We start from the raw sequence: 21,104 nt of genomic DNA, 5'->3' as shown, positions 1-21,104 counted from the left end.
ATTAAATATTATCATTTAAACATGTAATTTCAACATATAATCAAAGTATTTCATTATTGATGAGATATTTTGTATCAGTTGTTTTTCTTTCCCTGAAAGAAAACATAGCTAAATTAATTTCCTCACATTTGATTTGATTCCAAAGTTTCCATTTATATTTTATAATATGAAGCATCTGTTGTAAAGGATAATCATTGGTAGGCAAGTAAATGGATCTCTCTTGATTTCACTTTTCTTACCTGTAATATGAGAGTATTTGATTAGAATATCTAAGCAGCCTCAGATTAATCTCTGCCATAGATTCTGTAACTCTGTAACTCATTTTTTTTAGGTTTTATAGAACAAGTGTGTCAGGTTTCCTAGAGTAATATGTGGCTCCTTTCAGTAGCATTAGCATTCCAGGATCTTGTTAGAAAAGCAAATTATTAGGCTCCATTCCAGATCTACTAAATCAGAAATGCTAGGGTTGGGGCCCTGTAATCTGGCTTTAACAAGCCCTCTTGGGGATTCTTATGTAGCTAAAGTTTAACAACCACTGTCCTAGAAATTCTCTTAACTCTGTGGTAGGACAGAATTGAATAATTGCCTCTCTTTATGACATCAGCTTCTCAGTAGTGGGCAAAACTTCTAGCTCTTCCTCACTTATCTGAAATAATTGACTTTGTAAGCATGTAAATTGGATCAGATATGGAACTTTCAGCTCCATAAACATAATTAAAATATTGAACATCAAAGTTTGAAATCAAATGCTTTATTATAAAAATTTATAAATATACTTAAAGACCTACCATGTAGAATATGTCCTACACTTATTAGTTAATGCAGAATTTCCTGATCATTTAAATGATTGCATATTATATTAATTGAAATAAAATCACTTAACCTCCTTGGTTGTCATTGCTTCATCTGTAAAACAAAAGTGATCTTAATGAAAACTTCTAGATGTAAAATTCTATGATTCAGGAATTCAACAATTTAATACTAGAGCATTAGAATATTTAGTACTATGTATAATATATAACAGAGGATCAGAATACTGTAAAATTTTCATCTTAATGTTTTAGCAATCCAAACACATAGCCCTTATAAATAAAAATCCCTTAAAGATTGTGTCTTTATGAAAGTCTATTTAAGGTAACACAAGCAAGTTCACTTCTGTGTAAAAAATTTAATAATAATTTTTGTGACCGCCTTCTTTGAGTGTGGTACTATTCAACCAAGCATACAAATGTTCCTGTTCTTGGTAAGCCTCAGTAGTTAAAAGTACTTCCCAGGAGAATCTATAAATAAAAGGGATCTCTGTTTCTGTTTCCTTATTTCAAAACAACTGACTTAAAAAAGAAGGTCTGTTGACGCTTTTTTTCTAAGAAACTGTCTACCATGAAGATTCATCTCTTTTTCTTTATTCTGCTCTTTTGGGTCACAGTTTTACCAGGTAACATGCAAATATTTATGGGGGTATTTGTACTAATGAATTTGAGAAGACGTCAGTTGTTTCTGGTTAAAAGAATGATAACATTGGTGTTAAAACATTATTACACAGAATATAATGTGGTATTTTGAATTGAACTCCAGAATAGGGGGAAAAAAAAAGTTAATAGTGGGAAAAGTGGTGAAATGTGAATAAAATGTAGTTTATTCAATAGTATTACATCAATATTAGTTTTTTAATCTTAATAAACATTACCACATGTATGTGAGTTATAACGTAAGGGAAAGTTGAGCTCTATAATCTTTGTAACTCTCCTGTAAATCTAAAATGATTTTGAAACAAACTATTAAAAAAATAAGGTTATTCCATTAGCCCATCACCTTCATTCAGTAACAATTATTTAGAATCTATTATTGATGGATGCTATACCTTACTGGAAAAAATACTATTTACTAATCAACTGCTAAGGGGTAAATGGCTCAGTGCTTATTTTTTCTGTCTTTTTAACCTATACCAACAGTTTACTTTTCAATAGCAAAAATTCTTTCTTAGTATTCTGTTCTTCATACTATAAGCAAATTATATGCCTTTTTGTCCTCTTTTTGAGTATTTTTCATCACTACCTTTTGTCTGAGTACTACAGATCACATGAAAGTTGAGTCATACCTTGTACACAAGCTCTATTTTTGGTGAGATTTTTTTTTCCCCCAAGGACTATCCCTTCACATCAGGTATGTAACAAGCTTCTCTTCTCCTAAATGAATGTGTAAGTATTCATTGCACAAAAATAGAACAATAAGTCTTGGAGAGGTAGAGATCATTGCTTTTACTCCCTTACTCTTTAAAGAGCCTAAGGGATGAGCTAAAGTCTATGGAGTTTATGATAGTGGCAATGAAATCAGATTTAGATTCACTAACTCTCAGGACAATACTTCTTTTCAATATCTGGCTGCTTTTTTTTTTTTTTCTTAATGCCCCAACAGAAATCACAGTGGTGGCCTAAGAGACTAAGTTAATTTATTCTCTCATTATGAATATTAATGAAGCCATGATGACAATCTAAAAATTCACACATAATAAACTTAAAAATTATCTAAAACATCACACATAATAAACTTACAAATTATCATTTAAAGGTTGCAAGTGGATAAAATTCTTTATGGGGACCATACATCAATGAAATAACAAAGTAATGCAGTTAATTTCAATAAGAGAATAACTTCCTCTCTCTTCATTTAAAAATTGTTTTAAAAAGGATCTGTGGATTTTTATTCCAGCTCTTCACAAGGACAAAATTAAATTCAATACAGATTCATCCGTGTACCTTTCAATATGTAATAAATTTTTTTCTTCTTCACATTTCAACAGTAGCTAATATTAATAAATTACTATCTAAACATTTTTAATATTAATTTTTCCCCATAACAGCCACATCACGTATTCCTACCAATAATTTATTCAACAAACTTAAAATTCATGTCCCCTGTAGATTTAGAAATTATAAGCCACTCGAGGAATACAGTGACATAAATTACAACATTAATGTTAGTACCTTTTAGTATACCTTTTAATATATTTTCAGTGAGATCATTGCCCATTTTTATCACACATGGACAAAACTTTTAATGAACTCTTACCATTACTGGAAAAAAAAAAAAAACTCATAGTAAAAAAAAAAAAATGCCAAAGTACATATTTTCTTCACAAAATTAGAGGAGGTATGATGCAGAATATAGAAATTTTTTAAAAAATCAATTAAAATAGTGTCTTTCACCAAGATATGGCAATTGAACTAAACTGAACAAAAATAAATATCATATGTATGAATCTTAGAGTTCCTCAGTTGTTTTTATATCTCATCTTCAGTCTTCTAGGTGGTGAAAGTACCTATTCAAAATTGAGGTAGAAACACTCATTCTTTTTCCACTCAGACAGTTATAGATGAAAAGATGTCTAGATGAAAGTCCTTACATTTTCTATGTAGGAAAATTTCCATTGAAAAAACTTAGCTTTCTTCCTCATTTATTAGTGGTCACAAGTGCACAGAAAGCCTAGTAATGGGGAATAATTTTATCATCCCTCTCTCTTTTTTACTTTATTTCCAAAATTGAAAAATGCTTTATGGCCAATAATCACTTTTCTTTAAATTTGACACATACTTTCAATGTAGGATGGTATAGTTTTGTGCTGAAAGGGTGGCCAAGATGATTTCCCTGATTCCAAGGTTAATGGTAGCCTAAATAATAAAGAAGCAGATGAGTGAATTTTTTCCCTTACATATTAAGTGGGACTTGGTATAATATTTAAAGAAATTTCTTATCATATTAGAATGTTATAATGCAATATGAGTGATACATATAAAGTAGAGTGAGAGAGAAATGGAGGAAGATATTACTTTCCTGAAATTGATCAGTAGAGATTATAGAGAGAAGATAGTATTTGAACAATGTATTTGACAATATTTGTTTGGCTTATCACAGCATCACTAGAACAGTGGTTCTCAGTAAGGGGTAACTTTGTGAACAAGGAAACATTAAACAATGTCTGGAGAACTTTTAGGTTGTCATAGCTGGTGGGTACTACTGGCATTTAGTGAGTAGAGGACAAGGATCCTGCTAAATATCCTACAATGGTCAGGAAAGCCCCCCAGAGCAAAGAATTTTCCAACCCAAAATGTCAATATTGCTCAGGGTGAGAGACCTTGCCCTTGAACCTGGCATAGAGCTTGACAAGGAGTATATTTAATAGATACTAATTGAATAAGTGGATGGATGCTTGCAAAAATGAATATCGGCAATATAAAGACAAGCTTGGAGACACATGTAGCATAAGAATGAGGAGAAAGAAGACAGTATTTTAGAAAGGTGAAATAAGACAAAGAATGAATAAGAGATGGGGTAAGGTCAGTTCAAGGTGGAATATTAAGCAACAGTGTCAATATGATAGAACTCTTGGCTAAGGTGAGTGTGATTCAAGTTTCCGTCACTGACAAATCACATGTGGGTTTGGTACTGATAACTCCTCAGAAAATGTAGAATAAGTGATGCTTGAAGTGAACATTAAAACTGTGCTGACTATATTTTCTTTTATGCTTTTGTTTCTTTCAGTTGCTTCATGCTCTCCATTTCTTCAGTTTTAGTGAGAAGAGAGCCAATATTAATTTAAAAACTAAGTTTTATATGAGCTATTAATATCAATGACATAGACAATGTAGTTCTGAGTCTATTTATTCAGCAATAGGCTTTAATATTCACCATCACTTGTCATTGGAAATGCAGACAGAATGTCTAAGCAGAAAGGCCTGGCCTTTACAGACACTAATTAGAACACCAACCCCTAATTAATGACAGGAAACAGTGGCAAAATTTATTTGCTTTTGTATATGAAAATATTTGAGTGCACCCTCTGGTAAACCACCTGCAAAACTTAGCATTTTCCCACTGCAGTTCTCCTTAATCTTACCATGAGTGAAGTGATTACTTATAGAAAATTTTATATATATACATACATTGCAAAATATGTGCAAATTTTAGTTGAAGTTTTACTCTTCTGGACATGCAAAAGACAAATGTCTTCTACATGACAGCCTTTCCAATATTGTCAGAATGTCCTTGTGACCTCAGCTACAAATCCCTCCCTCATTCGTTCATGACTAATGAGAAAAAGAATCATCAGAGTGAGTTATGAACTTTTTCTAGAAATAAGATAATAAACATTTTAGGTTTTATGAACCTTGTGATGTCAGTGATGTAATTTTAATGCAAAAGAAGTTGTAGATAATGTGTTAATAAATGTGTGGCTATGTGTTAATAAAATTATTTACAAAAATAGGTGGCAGGCTGGATTTAGCCCCTGACCACAGTTTATTGATTTCTTATCCAGAGGATTAACAGCTCAAACAATGATTAGGAGAAATTCTTTTTAAGTTACTATTATTTCAGAAACCTAGTGGTGAAAGATAATTTTATAAATCATGTAATGGCCAAAAATGGCTACACCTTCTAGTCACTCCCATGTTTTTTTTTTTATCAATGCTGTCCTTAGACATGTATCTGAGTTAGATCATTTCTTTGGGAAAGTAATCCCAAAAATATCCATTGGAGTTGTGGGAGTTCAGAGAAATTGCTTAGTATTGCTTAGCTCGCAGCATTTTAGAAAAGTAAAATCAAGCCTCAGTGGAAATCCCCTGAAGAAGAATTCATAAAGCACAACTTTCAGTCTAAATAACGGTTGTAAGAACAAAAAAGGAGCAGCCCAAATGCAATTAGATGATTGTAGAGACAGAGGCTGACAGAGGATAAATTATGATTAAGTTTTTACCATTGACTTTGGGCACTACCCTTGGCCACTGTCCAGGAAGCTGTAAGGCTGCAAATTCAAACACCTAACTTAGGTCCAAGACACTTTTTGATTTCTAGGATGCACCTTGCACCAAAAAACAGTAGATTCCCTTAAGATTTCCTTAGTAGGTGAAGATTTTCACTCTATAATAGTTTGCTTCTTGGACTTTCTCCTTTTAAAACATGAGTGTGTCATAGCTAGATTGCTAATTTCAGTCATTCTTTCCTTCTTACAGCCAGAAGGAGATACCCCGAGTATGGTAGCTTGGATTTGAGGAGAGAATGCGTAAAGGGTAATGGTCGATGTAAAAGTGAGTGTCATGAAAATGAAGTTAGGATTGCTTACTGCATGAGACCTGGAACTCACTGCTGCTTGCAGACAGAAGGATGACAGAAGAAAAGAGACATATGCTCCAAGAAGAGAGGACCATTGTTATTAAGTCTTCTCAGCACGTCCTTCAAGGCTTATGTGTCTCTATAATACACAAATAATTAAATAAAATGTAATAATGAATCATGCAGAAGTGGTTCTATTTCACACCCACATCTGGTACCTTGACATTACATTTTTCTCTTGATTTATTGGTACCAGAAGTAGCAGAATTTATTTTATGGAAGTTCCTTGAGAACTCCCCAAAGTTCTGTGTCTCATGGTAGTTGACATGAGCAATGTGGTGGGAAACCCTTCAAAAAATTGAAGAAACATATTTCTGAGATACAAGCTTTCAATAGAAATGTGCTCTAAGATTACCCAATGAAAAAATATAAATCCACTGGACTCTGGACATTGAGAGTGCAGATCTTTCTTGAGAGAGAGACATAGCTGACGTGAGAGAATGACCAGAATGTAGGAATGGTAGAGCAGAGGAAAACCATAGCCAGCTTCAGTGTCTACTCTCATTTATTATTTAGTAAAGAAAAATACGTATCAAGGAACAGAAAAGGGGATAAAAAGGGAAGAGAAGAATTTCAAGAAGGAGAGGAGACTATACATAATTAAAAATTTAGGCCGAGGAAGTAAGAAATTATGGCTAAGAGTTAAATTCAGCTCTTCAGTCTTGAGAGATGGCCCTGTCTGAGGAAATATACAACAAAAGGAAGGAGCAGTAACCTTCACTTTTCAGCTTCACTCTGCCCCAGTTCCTTTGCCACTGCCGCTGAGTATTCACAGCATGTTTCCCTACAACATCTCAACAATACATCTGTACCATATAGTTTCCACTAAAAAATGCTAATTCTCTTTCTTTTATGAGTTTAGCAATCCAATTTAGCTATTTGCATTAATTGAAAATTCTCAAGAAACATTATCAATACCACATAATAACAAAAGCCCCCCCCGATAAAATTAAATAATCTTTTGGCAGTTAACTAAGGAAAAACAAAATTTATTGAACACAGATATATGGATCAGACTTACACTCAGAAATATATGATAAATCAAAGATCTCCAGGGACAAGCTACTGTCTTGGTATTTTTATTAAGGCATCTCTGTGAATCCATTCTCTTTTCCAAATGCAGATATGAAATCTAAGTATTTTCATACCAAGCATTATTGATAACAATGACATCCATGGGGAAATAATTTTTCCCTATTTAGGTAAAATTGCTATATATATATATTTCTATCACAAAGGACTGATGAATTTTTAGTGGTTTATTTTAATAAGCATGAGCTCTATTAGGAAGCAATTCTTTACTAAGCACATATTGGAACCTTAATGTATTATTTTTCATAGATTTCAATCATTTAAAATAGTCTTTGACTATTTAATAGGTTTCTTTGCAATATAAAGTATTTTTACAATATTTATTTATGACAGGGTTTCTCAACCTTGACACTATTGATATTTTGGCTTATATAATCCTTTATTGTGGAAGGCATCTTCTTCATTGTATGTTTTCCAGCATCCCTAGCTTCTATGCACTAGATGCTAATAGCATCCCTTCCCCTAATTGTGATAATCAAAAATGTCTACCAAATGTCTGCCAAATATCCCCTTTGGGGGAGGGGACAAAATCACACCTGGCTGAGAACTATTGATTTATAAATTTAAGCACTCATTCTCACAAAAATTTAAAAAGAAAAAAGTAACATTTTCAGGTAGCCAATAATAGTTTCTGTGTAGTATGAGAATAATTATCTATTCAAAATTTTCATATATGATTATATATGGTCTAGAGATGCTACATTGATGGCTCCAGGAAAAAAAAGTCAGCCTAATTTTTAGATAATGAATATATTAGCCATGTCAGGAAAGAGATTAGTAAAATTAAATGCTTGAAATAAAAGTTTGATTAGTATTTTTCTTACCTAACGAGAGACTGAGCCATCACTACATTAAGACTCATAAAGCAGAAAATTAAGAGGCCTAATATACTATCAACATGGGTAAAATAAAAATTGAGCTTGTTAGAAGCCACCAAGAAGTTGAAGATGATGAGAGGTTTTCTAGAAAACTACTGAAGCATCTTTGCACATAAACTAGGCTGTGGTGATTACTGGCATACACTCTATTCTTCAGTACTTGATAGAGAGAAACCAAACCCATCTAAATTTCTGAGATGGTCTTTCCTTGTGTAGTCAAGTGTATATTCAAGCTACCAGCCACTGAACTCAGCTCAAGGGACAAATGTAAAAAACTTGAAGTAGAATGTGAACCTATGTACATTAACTATGAAATTAATATCCTTCCCTGAGGACATTTTTAAGTGTTTTCTGTGTGCAATATCAAGACTGAAAACTCTAGAAACCCTTTGATGAAATTCTATAGAATATTTTCTTAAAGAAATAAATGTTTTACTAATTATTCTGCCCCCAGAAATTACATGTGTCCAACTTTGTAATTTATCAACAAAAGGATGACTGCCCCTGACCAGAAAAAAAAAGCAAATGCTTATGAATGGGAAGATTTCTGGCAATTTTGTTGCAAATATAGTGTAATTTTCATTGTATGAACTGACAAAAGAGCTAGATAATCTGAAGCTAGTTAGTTCTAAAAAACTGAAAGTTTCATATTTTTCCTTCATTTGGCCCAGAATATAAATTTTCATAACAGCTTGTATCCCTTCACTTTTAGTTTTCTGTGAGTCTTGAGCAGTGACACTGATGAATAGATATCACCAAGTGTTGGATATTTTTGCTTTTATTTGGTACTTCAACACCCATATGAGTCAATTAAAAATATTATATTGAAATGAAATTTATCACCATCAAATTCCAGCACTGACTAGGAGGAGAGAAATTAAAATCCGACTTGATATTATGTATTCAAACCCAACCTACAGCAGAATTTATTTTATCTCAAGAACAAGCTGTAATTCCAATTAGCAATTTATTTATTCATGAAATATTTCATAAATGTCTTACTTCTTCTCAGGCATACTATCCTGGGTTTTGGATTTGGAGCTAAAAAATTATAGTTCCTGGCTTAAGAAACTGATATTGACTACAAACTGAGTTTTAAGTAATATCCAATTTGATAGAGTTCAAACATAAATAAGATGTGGGATATTCCTCTCAAAAAATTAATGTCAGTTCATAACATGGATTGGACACTGTTGGACACTGAATTCAACATAACTTTCCTCAAATATTTACCCATTCAATAAGTATTAATTGAGCATCTATGATGTGTCAGAATGCAGTAAGATTGGGAAATATCTATAAACAAAAGGGACAATATTCCATCTTTATGGAGCTCATAGTCTAGTGGGCGAAGACATATATAAAGAGTAAATATCATAAATAAGCAAATTATGTAGTATGTTAGAAGATGAAAAGTGTTACATAAAAGAAAGTAAAATACAATGAAGGGGCCCAAAATGCTGCTGGGCTGTAGTAATTTTAAATATGATTTTTCATGGAGGCCTATTGAGAAGGTAACATTTAAGCAAAAAGTTGAAAATTAATAAGTGGTCATGGGAGCACACCTGAAATTTGTGAGGAACTCCTGGGAAGGCAAGGGTTGCTAGTAAACAGTGAGGAGAATCCTAGGAGAGGAGATCAGAGAGAAAATGTGTTGACAGATTACCCAGGGAGTTTTAGAAACTAGAATTAGTCTAGGATTAGATAGGATTGGACTTTTATTCTGAGAGGAATTCAAAAGGTTTTAGTCAGAAGAGAGATATGATTTGAATTTTGTTTAAAAATAAAAAAAGCCTCTCTGAGTGCTTTACTGAGTTAGGAGGCTATTAAAATAATGTAGGTAGAAAATAATGTGGATGGTAAATTATGGTACCTCAGTTCATAAGAATGAAAATAATGAGGAATGGTAAGATTCGGGATATATTAAAGGTAGAGTTTGCTAGATTTTATGAGAGACTGAATTTTGGCTGTCAGAAAAAGAAAGGGTCAAGAATGACTCCAAGATTTCTTTCCTGAGCAATTTATAAGATTGAGTTTTGCCATTGACTAAGATAGACAGAATATTAGGTGGAACAAGTTTGAGTTAGACTAGTTCAATTTTGGACATGTAAAATTTGACGTATCTTAGAGATTTGACAAGTTGTTGTGTGAAACAGGCAGTTAGAAAACCAGAATGGATACAGTCATTTTTTGAGTTGGCAAGATGGGTTGGCATTTAACACATGGATTGATGGATGATTTCTTCACTGGAGTAAGGAGACCCTGTCTTCATTAATATGAAGGAAGGACAGAATATACAGACATAGATTCTCAGAGGGGGGTTAATTTGGTGGTTAAAGTCTAGGGAAAGACTCTTAGGAATATTCAGTTGCATCATTGAAGAAGGCAGCAAGACCATTGGCTAAGAGTAAAGATGGGAAGGATGTTTTGGCACTGTGAGGAGAGACAAGGAAGTGTAACAAAATCTTCAAGAGGAGTAGAAGGTTCAATTGACTGGTAGCATCCTTTACAACTGTCCTATTTCCTGCATCAACATCTTCTCCTTTGTTGTTGATCTTGTTTCTTTTTATATATTGGGCCATATGACTTTGCCATTTTTATGAGTCAAAAATCATTAAAAATTTCAGCCATTTCATGTAATTCTCAAGTCTCTTTCATCTTAAAAAATAACCTCCCTTATCTTGTTTCTTTTTCCTTCAAGCTACTTTTATTTATTTATTTATTTCATGATATTATGGGGGTACAAACGTTTTGGTTACATGTTATGACTTTGCCACACCAAAACCATGATTTGAGGCATGCCTTTTCTAATCTGCCTTATTCTGTTCTTCACCAAACTTCTTGAAAAGAAGCCTAGACTCATACTCTTATACACTCTTACACACTCTTCCCTCCATACAACAATTAACTGAAAATCTTTTTGCCCATATTAGAAATGTTCTCCTAAAAGCAAACCCAAAGGCCTATTTTAATTCTTTATCTTGCTGAACTTCTCCTGAACACATAGTGGAGCTGACTGATATTTTAACAATTATTCTCTATTTTTGAGAGTCTCCTAAACATGGCCTCCAAAGTTTTGTCCCTGAATCCCTTTTTTCTCTGGTTTATATATGCTTTTTTTAGATTATTTTGTTAATTCCAATGATTTCTACTATCAAAAGACATTTTCTCACTCTTCTTTCCAAACCACAAAGTTATATTTATTACTACTTACAGAACTTACCTGGATAGCCCCCAAAATCTTTAACCTTGGTGTGACCAAAATAAACTCTCATTTTTCACAAAAGCTAAAGCCTGTTCCATCTCTTTTATTCTCTGTTTCACTATCAACCGTACAATTTTAAGGGCTAAGACATCATTGTCATTATCAATCACAAATTTTTAAAAGCTTAAACGCTTGGTATTATTGCTACTGTACTTCCCAGGTCCTTTCAGAACAAATCCAAAATTTATCAAATTGGGTTGCTTCTAATTCAGAAATATCTGTTAGATTCACTTTATTTTCAAGTCCCATTAACTGAATTATCTTTCGCATCATTTTCTATTTAAGACTGTTTTAATAATCTCCCGCACAGATTTCCTGCTATAAAATTTTCTCTATTCTCTCCCTCGATGAGAAAAAATGGTGCTTAAAATCTCTTCAGTTTATCACTCCATTTATGATAATATTCAACTCCTCAGTTTGGAGGGCCTTTTGCCACCTATGCCAAGTTTGATTTCCTTGCATTTCTGAAGTTCATGTTAAAAAGTCACATAATTCTGCATAGATCCCAAATTCTTGAAAACATGATAGCTATGCTAGGATATTTATCTTTGTTGTAAGACTATCTCCAAAATTTCTTAAAAAATATGCTATTAGATTTTCAACACCCAGTCAACAATCAAGTGAAGCAACGAAACATATACTTGCTTTTGAGTGCAACAAACCTAGCTTTGTATCCTATTCTCTCTCCTACTCCCTCTGATACCTTGTGCAGAGTTCTTAACTTCAGTTGTCCTTATGGGTGAAATTAGAAGGATTATACCTATTTCTAAATCAGACAATGAATATAAATTGCTTGGTAAAGAACCTGAAACATAAGGAACACTTAATAAACATAGCTGTTGGTAGTGGTTGTAGTAGTATTAATAGTAAAATAGACTTTTCAGGAAGAGATTAGAGCTCTTTATTTTGTGCTGTGAGGCCATTTTATTTATATCTCAAAATTTCCTTTAAAAGTGATATTATATTTTTTCCACATTTATATCCTCATTTCCCAATAAATATTAACTTTCTTTTGGAGGTGAAGGGCTTAAATATTTCATTCATGTTTGTCTCTACTTAGCACAGGACTGAGTACAACGCAGTTGCTTACTAAATGTGGATTGTGTCAATCACAAGAGAGGGCATTCTCTACATTTAATAGTAAAAGTAGAGAAAAACAGGTAAATTAAGAAAGGGTTATTTTAACCTGCCACTGTTTATATGCCACTCATACTATTGGCAATAAAAGCTTACTTTATGAATTATGGGCTGCACATATTTCCCTATCTCTTACCTCATTTGACTGCCATACAACCCTCTGAAGTATTATCAAACACACTTTGCAGTTAAGAAAAGAAATATAGAGCTTCAATCAATTGCTCAATAGACTCAGGAAATAAGTGATGGAGAGCTTGTAATAAAGCACAGAGAGTTTTTCATTATGAAATATAAATTAGGTTCCATCCATTCATTTACTCAGTCATTTTTTTAGTTATTTAACACATTTGTTTAGTATCTTGTTTCAAGCATTTTACGATATGCTGAAATAAATCAGTGAATGAGGCAGTGGGCTTGGTCTACTTTACCTTTAAGACCAGAGGTTTTGTGCTTAAACTATAGCAAAAACTGTAACATTATGTATATTTAGATAGATATTTACACATATAGATAGCAGAGTGTAAATATTAGTAACAATGTTATAGTAGTGTATAAAAAAATGAATAAAAGTAATTCACTTAGCATCAAATTTTATTGTGAATCCAAACAGGAAATGAAGACAAAGAAAATAATAATAACCTGATTTTGAGGGCTTATTAATTTTTAACACTATAAGAGCAGTTTTTATATACCTCATTATACCTTTTAAAATTTCACAAAAATATCAATTTAATGAGGAAACTGAAGTCCAATGGACTAAATCATTTTGTTCTATATAACACAACTAATAAAATATCTAGGTTGAAGCATAGTACTACCTGATTTTGAAAGATCATATCCTTTCAAACTTTCTGCTGATCCATGGCATTTCTCCTGCCTTGATCTCAGCTTGTACCTAGCAAGAGCAAACATCCTCCAAAACCTACTGTCTTCTACTATCAACTCTGCCTGTCTATTTTCCAGGATCATAATTAAATAGGTGAAGTCACCTTCACAAAAGTTATTTGTTAGGAGCTGGGCAGATGTATACCAGACATTTCTCCTGGGAGGAGGAAAAAACCCCCTCGAAACTTGGGAAAACTAACATTGAATCAACTGTATGGAGCCAATACGTTTTAACCCTTGGTTTCCTGAGAGGGTTGTCCCAATGTACGTATATGCAAGATCTTGTTGCTGTCCACAATACAACTCCACCATATTTATGGTACCTCACTCTTGCCAAGACTCCTGGAAAACTTTCTGGAATATATTCCCCTGATTGAGGCCCCAAACTATCATTTGCCTTTCTCTCTTTTCATGAAAAATAGTTGTCATGGGTCCCATTTCTCCAGTGATGTACAAAATGTGTGCAAGAGTATGTGAGTGAAAGAGATGCTATGGGTCCTTCTTCCAGTCATTCATTTTTGTTTTTATGTGATATATTTCACCTAGTTTCAATCATCTCACATAAATATTCATGTACTCATGCATGACATTTGCATAGTATTTCACAGTTTAAAAATTGCTTTCATACATTTTACATAGTCAATTTTCATAACAACACTGAGGTGTTATTTTCTTTCATAATTTACACATGAAAAAGCTTTGATTCTATAATGATATATTATTTGCAAAGAAATAATAAGCAACAGAACCCATTTTGCAATGCTTGCCTTTTGTTTCCATATGATTCTATAGATTTCTTCATGATTCAAAACATTCTTATTCTTTCAAATAATGATAAATTAAAACAACATTAGTACATTTTTAATTTACTATTGCTTACTATAAATCTATACCTTTTTTTCCTGGTTTTAATATTTCCTAAAAATCATCATAGATATAATGGGTTGACAAAATACAATGGCTAAGAAATGGTGATTAACTTAAAAATGTGACCATGCATCACTCTCTTCCCTACTTTTAATTATACCAAATATGACTCTGAAAGGACTTTAGATTTCATCAAAAAATTCATCAGTCTCAAAGGATTCTATTTTCATGAATTAGCTTATTATTTCCTATAAAAGTAAATAAATTCACCTTTCAAACCCACCTGCCAGTCTCTTCCACTTTAACTTTTTTCTCTTTCTACCAACTTCATTAAGGACGAGAAAGCTAGTACATTAGAAGTCTTCTCTAGTTTCTTTCCAGTTCTTAGCCTAATACCTGGAGAATACCAGATACTCAAATAAATACCTGCCATATTGAGTTAAAATGAAACATCTTTCTAAATTTCAGTTGGATTTTTTGCAATTAGATTCTACGTGCAGACATTACCAAATTTAAATCTAAATTCAAGTCAATTCATTCTCCAAATTTTAATGAAATTATTTTTGTTTATGTTTCCTGATACATGAAAATACATATAAAATTTAATATTCAAAATATATTTGTGATTATTATGTCATGCAGATAGATGTACTGACCGACCAATGATAAGTAAGTACAATGATAAAATTGGAAAATAAAAATGTGTCTAACTCCAAAGTCTTTTTACATTCTAGAGGCATTATTGCAGTACAATTGAAATATTAAAAACAATAAAATGCTAGAGTAACCAAATTATTTGCCTCCATTTCCTGTAGTTTAATGTATGAATACAAAGCTGTGATTTTAGAATCACAGAACATCTTTCTTTTTATTGTCTTAGATGATTCACAACAAACTAGAAGACTAATGTGGGGTTCCTCCTTTTTGCTAGATATGTAGTGCACAATAAAGCTGTGTTTCTGCATGTATATCTAAATTACTTTAGTTTTTAGTTTTCTCAGTAAATGGCTCTATCATTAAGGAGTTGGATGACCACTTGTTCCAATTATTGGACTACAAGGGTTAAGAGGAAGAATCAGAACTAATTAGAACTATCATATAGGTGTTTAAATTTTTTAACTGCAAGAAAAAAAATAAATATTTAAGAAAAATTCATATAATTACGTACTAAGTTATGGTATGGCATTTATTCATTAAGTGTTACTACAGACTGCTGAAAGAGGCAGATCCATTTGTTTTAGTATAAAAAAAGAAAGTTTCAATTAAGAATAAGATCTGTAATGGAGAACAAAGCATTGGACAAGTGATACTGTGAAAAGGCAGTAAGATTAGGTTTAAATATGGAAAAAACTTGAAAATGAAAATTGCAATTTTTTAGAGAACTATACACATTATCTTAATGAAAACATGGGAGTGCAAATCTAATCTTATTAAGTAGAGAAAAATAAAGGTAGGATTTTAAGAGCCCCTGGGAACCAGATGAAGTTTAGTATTGATGTAAACTGCAAGATAAGGTCATACACATTTTATGCAAGTAAAATGTTTGTCGCTCTGGCACTTTCCAAAATGATTGACCAATTGTGCTATCGAACAACTTGACGTTCCATATTTCCGTCTTGCAGGCACGTGATCTCATGACTAAAACAATTTCTGTCTTTCCTTATTAAGAAACTCCTCCAAATTAATAATAGACTGATAACGTTAAACATCTTTCTTGATTACAGCCAGAAGTGAGTTTGAACCAAAGTATAGATTTGAGAGATGCCAAAAAGTGAGAGGAATATGTAAAACATTTTGTGATGATGATGAATATGATTATGGATACTGCATTAAATGGAGAAATCAGTGCTGCATATAAACTCTGGAAAACAGAAGTAATACCAAGCATCAAATTTGGAACAGAGATGCAACTTACGTACTCAAGAGTAGGTAAAAAAAAAATTGCACTACTTAAAGGAAATATGAACTTTAAATCCTAAATATGTCTATTTACATACAAAGAAATTTAGTCTCTACTTTATTGGGGATTTTTGTATTTCAGAGGGGTGAACATTATTAATCAAGCAAGAGAACAGACTCTATGCTTATATTCCCATTATTGCCACTTTTCCACCCAGACCTTCATACTACCTATCTAAGTTACTCTATTCCCTCTCTAAATATATGTATGTGAATTTATTGCCAGCTCTACTATGAATATCACAGTTATCTTCCTATATCCTTGTTTCTACACCAAAATCTTTCTGTATGTGTTTGTGTGTGTATATATATATGTATCTCCTTTCATTCTTCTTTAACAAAAAAAAAAAATGTGTCTTCTTCTTTTCAAATGTGAGACTCTCCAATCTTGAATTGTCTAAAGATTTTTTGTATACCTTTAATCAATTATTGTGCTTTGGGGATATTGGTATATTTTAATAGTTTAATAATAGAACTATCATTGGTAGTTAATTATTAATAAACTAATAGAACATTAATAGTTTAATCGTACTTTCTCAGTAGGTTAATTAATTATTATTCACAGCACAGCAAAGGGATAAATAACAAGGTCTGAGAGTTAGAGCCCCCTTCCTGAGTATCTGTGACTAGAGGCCTGCATCACAATGCCTGGCTAATTTTTTTTTTTTTTTTGGTAGTAGTGGGGTCTTGCTATGTTACCCAGGCTAGTTAGGTACCCAGGCCTCAAGCAATCCTTCCACATATTCTTGATATTGGCACTTGGGATAGTGTTTCTCTTTTGTGCCTGAGTATTCTGGATAGAAGATTATCAAATTTATTAACCTTTTCAATGACTCTGATTCTTCCCTTGATTTTTCTCAGATTGTTAAAAAAAATTGTTTATTAATTTCACCTCTTCTTAATTGGGTTTTAATTTGCTTTTATTTTTCTAGTTTCTTAAGATGGAAGCTGACATCATTAATTTATGACATTTCTTCTTTTCTAACCCAGGCATTTAACAGTATATAATTCTCTTTAAGCACTAATTAGCTTCATCACACTTATTTTTACATGTTGTATTTCATTTTTATAATTCCTAAACTCTTTCTAATTTCCTTTCAACTTATTGACCCATGAATTATTCAAAAATGTGTCACCTTCCAAATATTTAGAATTTTCCAGCTATTTCTGGAAATTTAAGATTGATTTCTATTTAATTACTTTATTATCAGAGAACATACTGTGCACGATTTGAATTTTTTTGATTTATTAAGACATGTTTTATGGTCCAGAATATCGTGTATCTGGGTAAATGTTTTCTGATCACTTGAAAATATATATTCTTCTCCTATGTCTTGGGATGATCTAAAAATTTAAATTAGGTCAAGTTGCTTGAATATTTTTGAAATAACACTGCCTATATGCTCTATCAATCATTGAAAATGGCATATTGAAATCACTACTTATAACTGAAATTGTCCATTTCTCTCTGCAGTTCTATTAGTTTTTCCTTCATGTATTTTGAATCCCTGTGATTAGATGTATAAATGTCTAGGATTTTTATTTCCCGTTAATAAATTAACTTACCATTATGAAATGAACTTTTTATATCTGGTGATATTGTTTGTTTGAAATATATTAATTTCTTTTAACTTTCACTTTATTTTTTTAAGATAAGTTCTTGCTACGTTGCCCAGAATGGCCTCGGACTCCTGGGCTCACACAATCCTCCTGCCTCAGCCTCCAACATAGCTAGAATTATAGGCACACAACACTGTGCCTGACTTTGTCTAACTTTCTTTTGATTAATTTTAGCATAATATATACTTTCCCATCCTTTCATTTGCAACCTATTTGTGTTTTGTATTTGGTGCATTTTCCTTATAGGTAGCATGTAATTAGGTACTTAGCTATGAACATTTAATGTGATTTTGACATATTTTGTTAATACCTATCATCTTATCAATTTGTTTCCTATTTATTCCTTTTGTTATTTGTCTCTATTGTCCTGTTTTACTGCCTACTTTTGAATCAATTGTGCATTTTTTAGGATTTTATCCTCTAATACATTGTGTTATTTTACCGTATGTTTTGGTATTTAAAGTTGATATCTTTATTTTCTTCATTCTGCCTTCTAGTGATACTATACTTCACATATAGTATTAATATAATAACCTTAAAAGAATATACTTCCATTTCTCCCCTCCTGGTTTTGTGCCATTGTTTATATACATTTTACTTCTATATAGTTTATAAATTCATTATTATTACTTTGACTTTAAGTAATTAATTGTTATTTAAAGTGATTTAAGTAATAAGAAGAAACTCTAGAGATTTACCACTTTAGGTGCTCTTTATCTTTGGTTTAGATCTATTTTTCATTTGCTATTATTTTTTTTCTATTTGAAGAACTTCCCATTATATTTCTTAATATTTCTGCTAATCAATTCTTTCAGCTTTTTATGTCTCAAAATTTTCTATTTTGACTTGTTTCTTGAATGATATATTTCCTGAATTAAAAACAATATCCAACGCTGACAGTTTATTGTTGCTTTTTTTTTTTTTTCAATATCTTAAAGCCACAGCTCCATTGTCTTCAAGCTTGCATTATATCTGATGAGAAAACCGCTGTCATCCCTATCTTTTGTTATTGGCCACTGAAAAGTGATTGCTGGCATGAGGTTTTCTAGCAGAGATCTGGAATTGCCCCTGCAAGCAACCTAGGTTTTTCTAGTGTTTTGAATGATGTAGAATATACTTTAGGTATATTTCCCATTCTTCAGTGTTTGATGAAGGGAAACCAGAGCTTCCTTAAGTACTTAGATGGGATTTTCTAATTTTTTTTATTTGTTTATACCAATGTGCATTAAAATAACCATTTACTATAATGAAGAAATGTAACCATTTTAAAGGACTTAATGAGTCTGACCAGAAAGATCAGAAACCTTCCAAAACTGACATTTTCATATTCTCACTTGCTGCTCTGAGGTGGGAGTGGAAGTCAACTAAAGGAAAATTAATTAGTTTGAAACATCAAGATCTACACTAAACATTTTCCTTGGGAGTATGAATCATACCACAGACCTTGAAAAAACTTACATTGACTCAACTACATAGGGTTAGTTGTGAGATTTTACCTACTAAGTTGTCTCTATGATTTGTGCATAAAGAATTACATTACAGGAGCAGTCCATGGTGTCTCACACTAACTAAGATTTCCAGAAGCTTTCAAAATATATGCCAAAATCAGTGTATAAATTTTTTCTCTTCCCATTAAAATTTATTTATTTTGAATATTATTTTTCTAGGGATGTCTAATTATGCTGAAGTTTAAATAAAAGTCTACATAAAAGAGCACTTTCCATAAACAAGTCATGTAGTTAATTCTGATGTAGTATATTATTATTTATAAAATATTGTTAAGTTTATGGATTGTTTTCACAATTATTATCTTACTGAATTCACATATTTGTAAAGCTGACTGTTATTCTTATTTCATAGTTACACACAAGAATAAAAAGATTTCAAGTGACTATAGCACATATAGGTAAGATGTGGCAGAATTTATTTTGCAGCAGATATCTGTTGATTTAGAACACACGCACTTTGTACAATGCCTTGTTTTATTACTGAAAATTTGTCCACTCTTTAAAAAATAATTTATCAAAAAAATTAAATATAAAACACATTTATGCATTTGCCTTTTCACTTTTGTAAGTTAATACACCATCAACATTTTTCCTTTTTGAATCTGGCTTATTTAAAACACTGTTTTGAAGTATTGATGAAAATTAGATAGTTCTTTGAATTCTGATTGCGTTTTAAAAAATCTAATCCCATAAAAGAATTATAAATTTTAAATAATAGCAAAATTGAATCGATATGGATTTTGTATTTTAACAAAACTTACCATCATCTAGATATTATCTCATCTCTAATGAAAATAAATACATTAACCTAAACACTTAAAACAATAGATTTAAAGAATGTTAGAAACAAAATCTAGTGGTATTATATGCCCTCATTCTACAATTGAGGAGCGTCAGGCTTAGAAAACATATGAAATGGTCCAATGTTAAAAATTGCTGAGCCTTGGTTAGCACAGGGCCATATTAATTTAGTGGTTCTCAAAGTATTATCCCTTGACCAGCAACGTCAGCAACCCCTGGGAAATTAGAAATGTACATTGTCAGGTCCCACTCCAGACACATAGAAACTCAATAGGTGGGGCACCACAGTCTGTGTTTTAATAACCCCTTCAGATGATTCTGATGAACACTAAAATCTGAGAACCATTGCTCTAAATCCAATATGCTTCCCTCACATCACGCTGTCTCATGCAATCTGAGAGCCAACAAGTAACATGAAGACCTTGGGCCTACTGTTAGCAATCAGTAAGCAAAAAGAAAGACATGTCCCCTCATAGAAGTACTGGGACAGCTTCTGAAAATTTTAAGGAGCTCAGTTCATAAAATCGTGAAATGGCATTGAATGACACTCATCATTTTTCATTTCGATGGCTAAACTTACCACATCCTATGGAAATGCACAATTCACTGGTTTAGAGATTTTTAATTTAGAATGTTTCTTCTCTTATTAAAGATTCTTCAGTGATGGGCAAGAAAGCTCAGTGAAGATTGCAGCAAGGAATCACAGACACATAATATTTGACCTTGGATTTTTGACTCCATGATGCCCATGTTGAAGCTTCCTCCATGCCCATAATTTAAGTTATCCACAATAATCTGTTGAATCCTTTTGAGAGATCTAAAAAGACAGTCTCTAATTTTAAGGGTCCTTTCAATTGTAAAATTTGCCTGAAGCTACTGACTTCAGTCATTTCACATGGTACTTTCATTTCTTAGATGTATGTA

General features: G+C 32.1%; 1 protein-coding gene across 2 annotated transcripts; it reads left to right on the top strand.

Annotated features, from left to right (window-relative positions):
• The first annotated feature begins 1,335 nt into the window (after positions 1-1,335).
• Positions 1,336-16,150, top strand: LOC138395834 (beta-defensin 110). 2 transcript variants are annotated; one of them, XM_069488819.1, is made up of 2 exons: positions 1,336-1,435; positions 16,017-16,150. In XM_069488819.1, the coding sequence occupies exons 1-2, from the start codon at positions 1,381-1,383 to the stop codon at positions 16,148-16,150; spliced, it is 189 nt and encodes a 62-aa protein (XP_069344920.1). In that variant the 5' UTR covers positions 1,336-1,380. The 2 variants fall into 2 exon arrangements, with proteins under 2 accessions (XP_069344920.1, XP_069344919.1); XM_069488818.1 differs by lacking the exon at positions 1,336-1,435 and adding an exon at positions 14,876-14,930.
• Positions 16,151-21,104: the final 4,954 nt, after the last annotated feature.

The sequence above is a fragment of the Eulemur rufifrons genome, chromosome 15 (assembly GCF_041146395.1).
Source record: "Eulemur rufifrons isolate Redbay chromosome 15, OSU_ERuf_1, whole genome shotgun sequence".
NCBI classification, from domain to species: domain Eukaryota; kingdom Metazoa; phylum Chordata; class Mammalia; order Primates; family Lemuridae; genus Eulemur; species Eulemur rufifrons.
Note: the sequence above shows the minus strand (reverse complement) of the source record. Positions and strands in the feature narration are given on the sequence as shown.

What these genes read in the sequence shown, in the direction of transcription:
- LOC138395834 (XM_069488819.1), top strand. Translation starts at nt 1,381, where the DNA reads ATGAAGATTCATCTCTTTTTCTTTATTCTGCTCTTTTGGGTCACAGTT. An exon ending in TTGGGTCACAGTTTTACCAG is followed by an intron (nt 1,436 to 16,016) that starts GTAACATGCAAA and finishes TCTTGATTACAG; the next exon opens with CCAGAAGTGAGTTTGAACCA.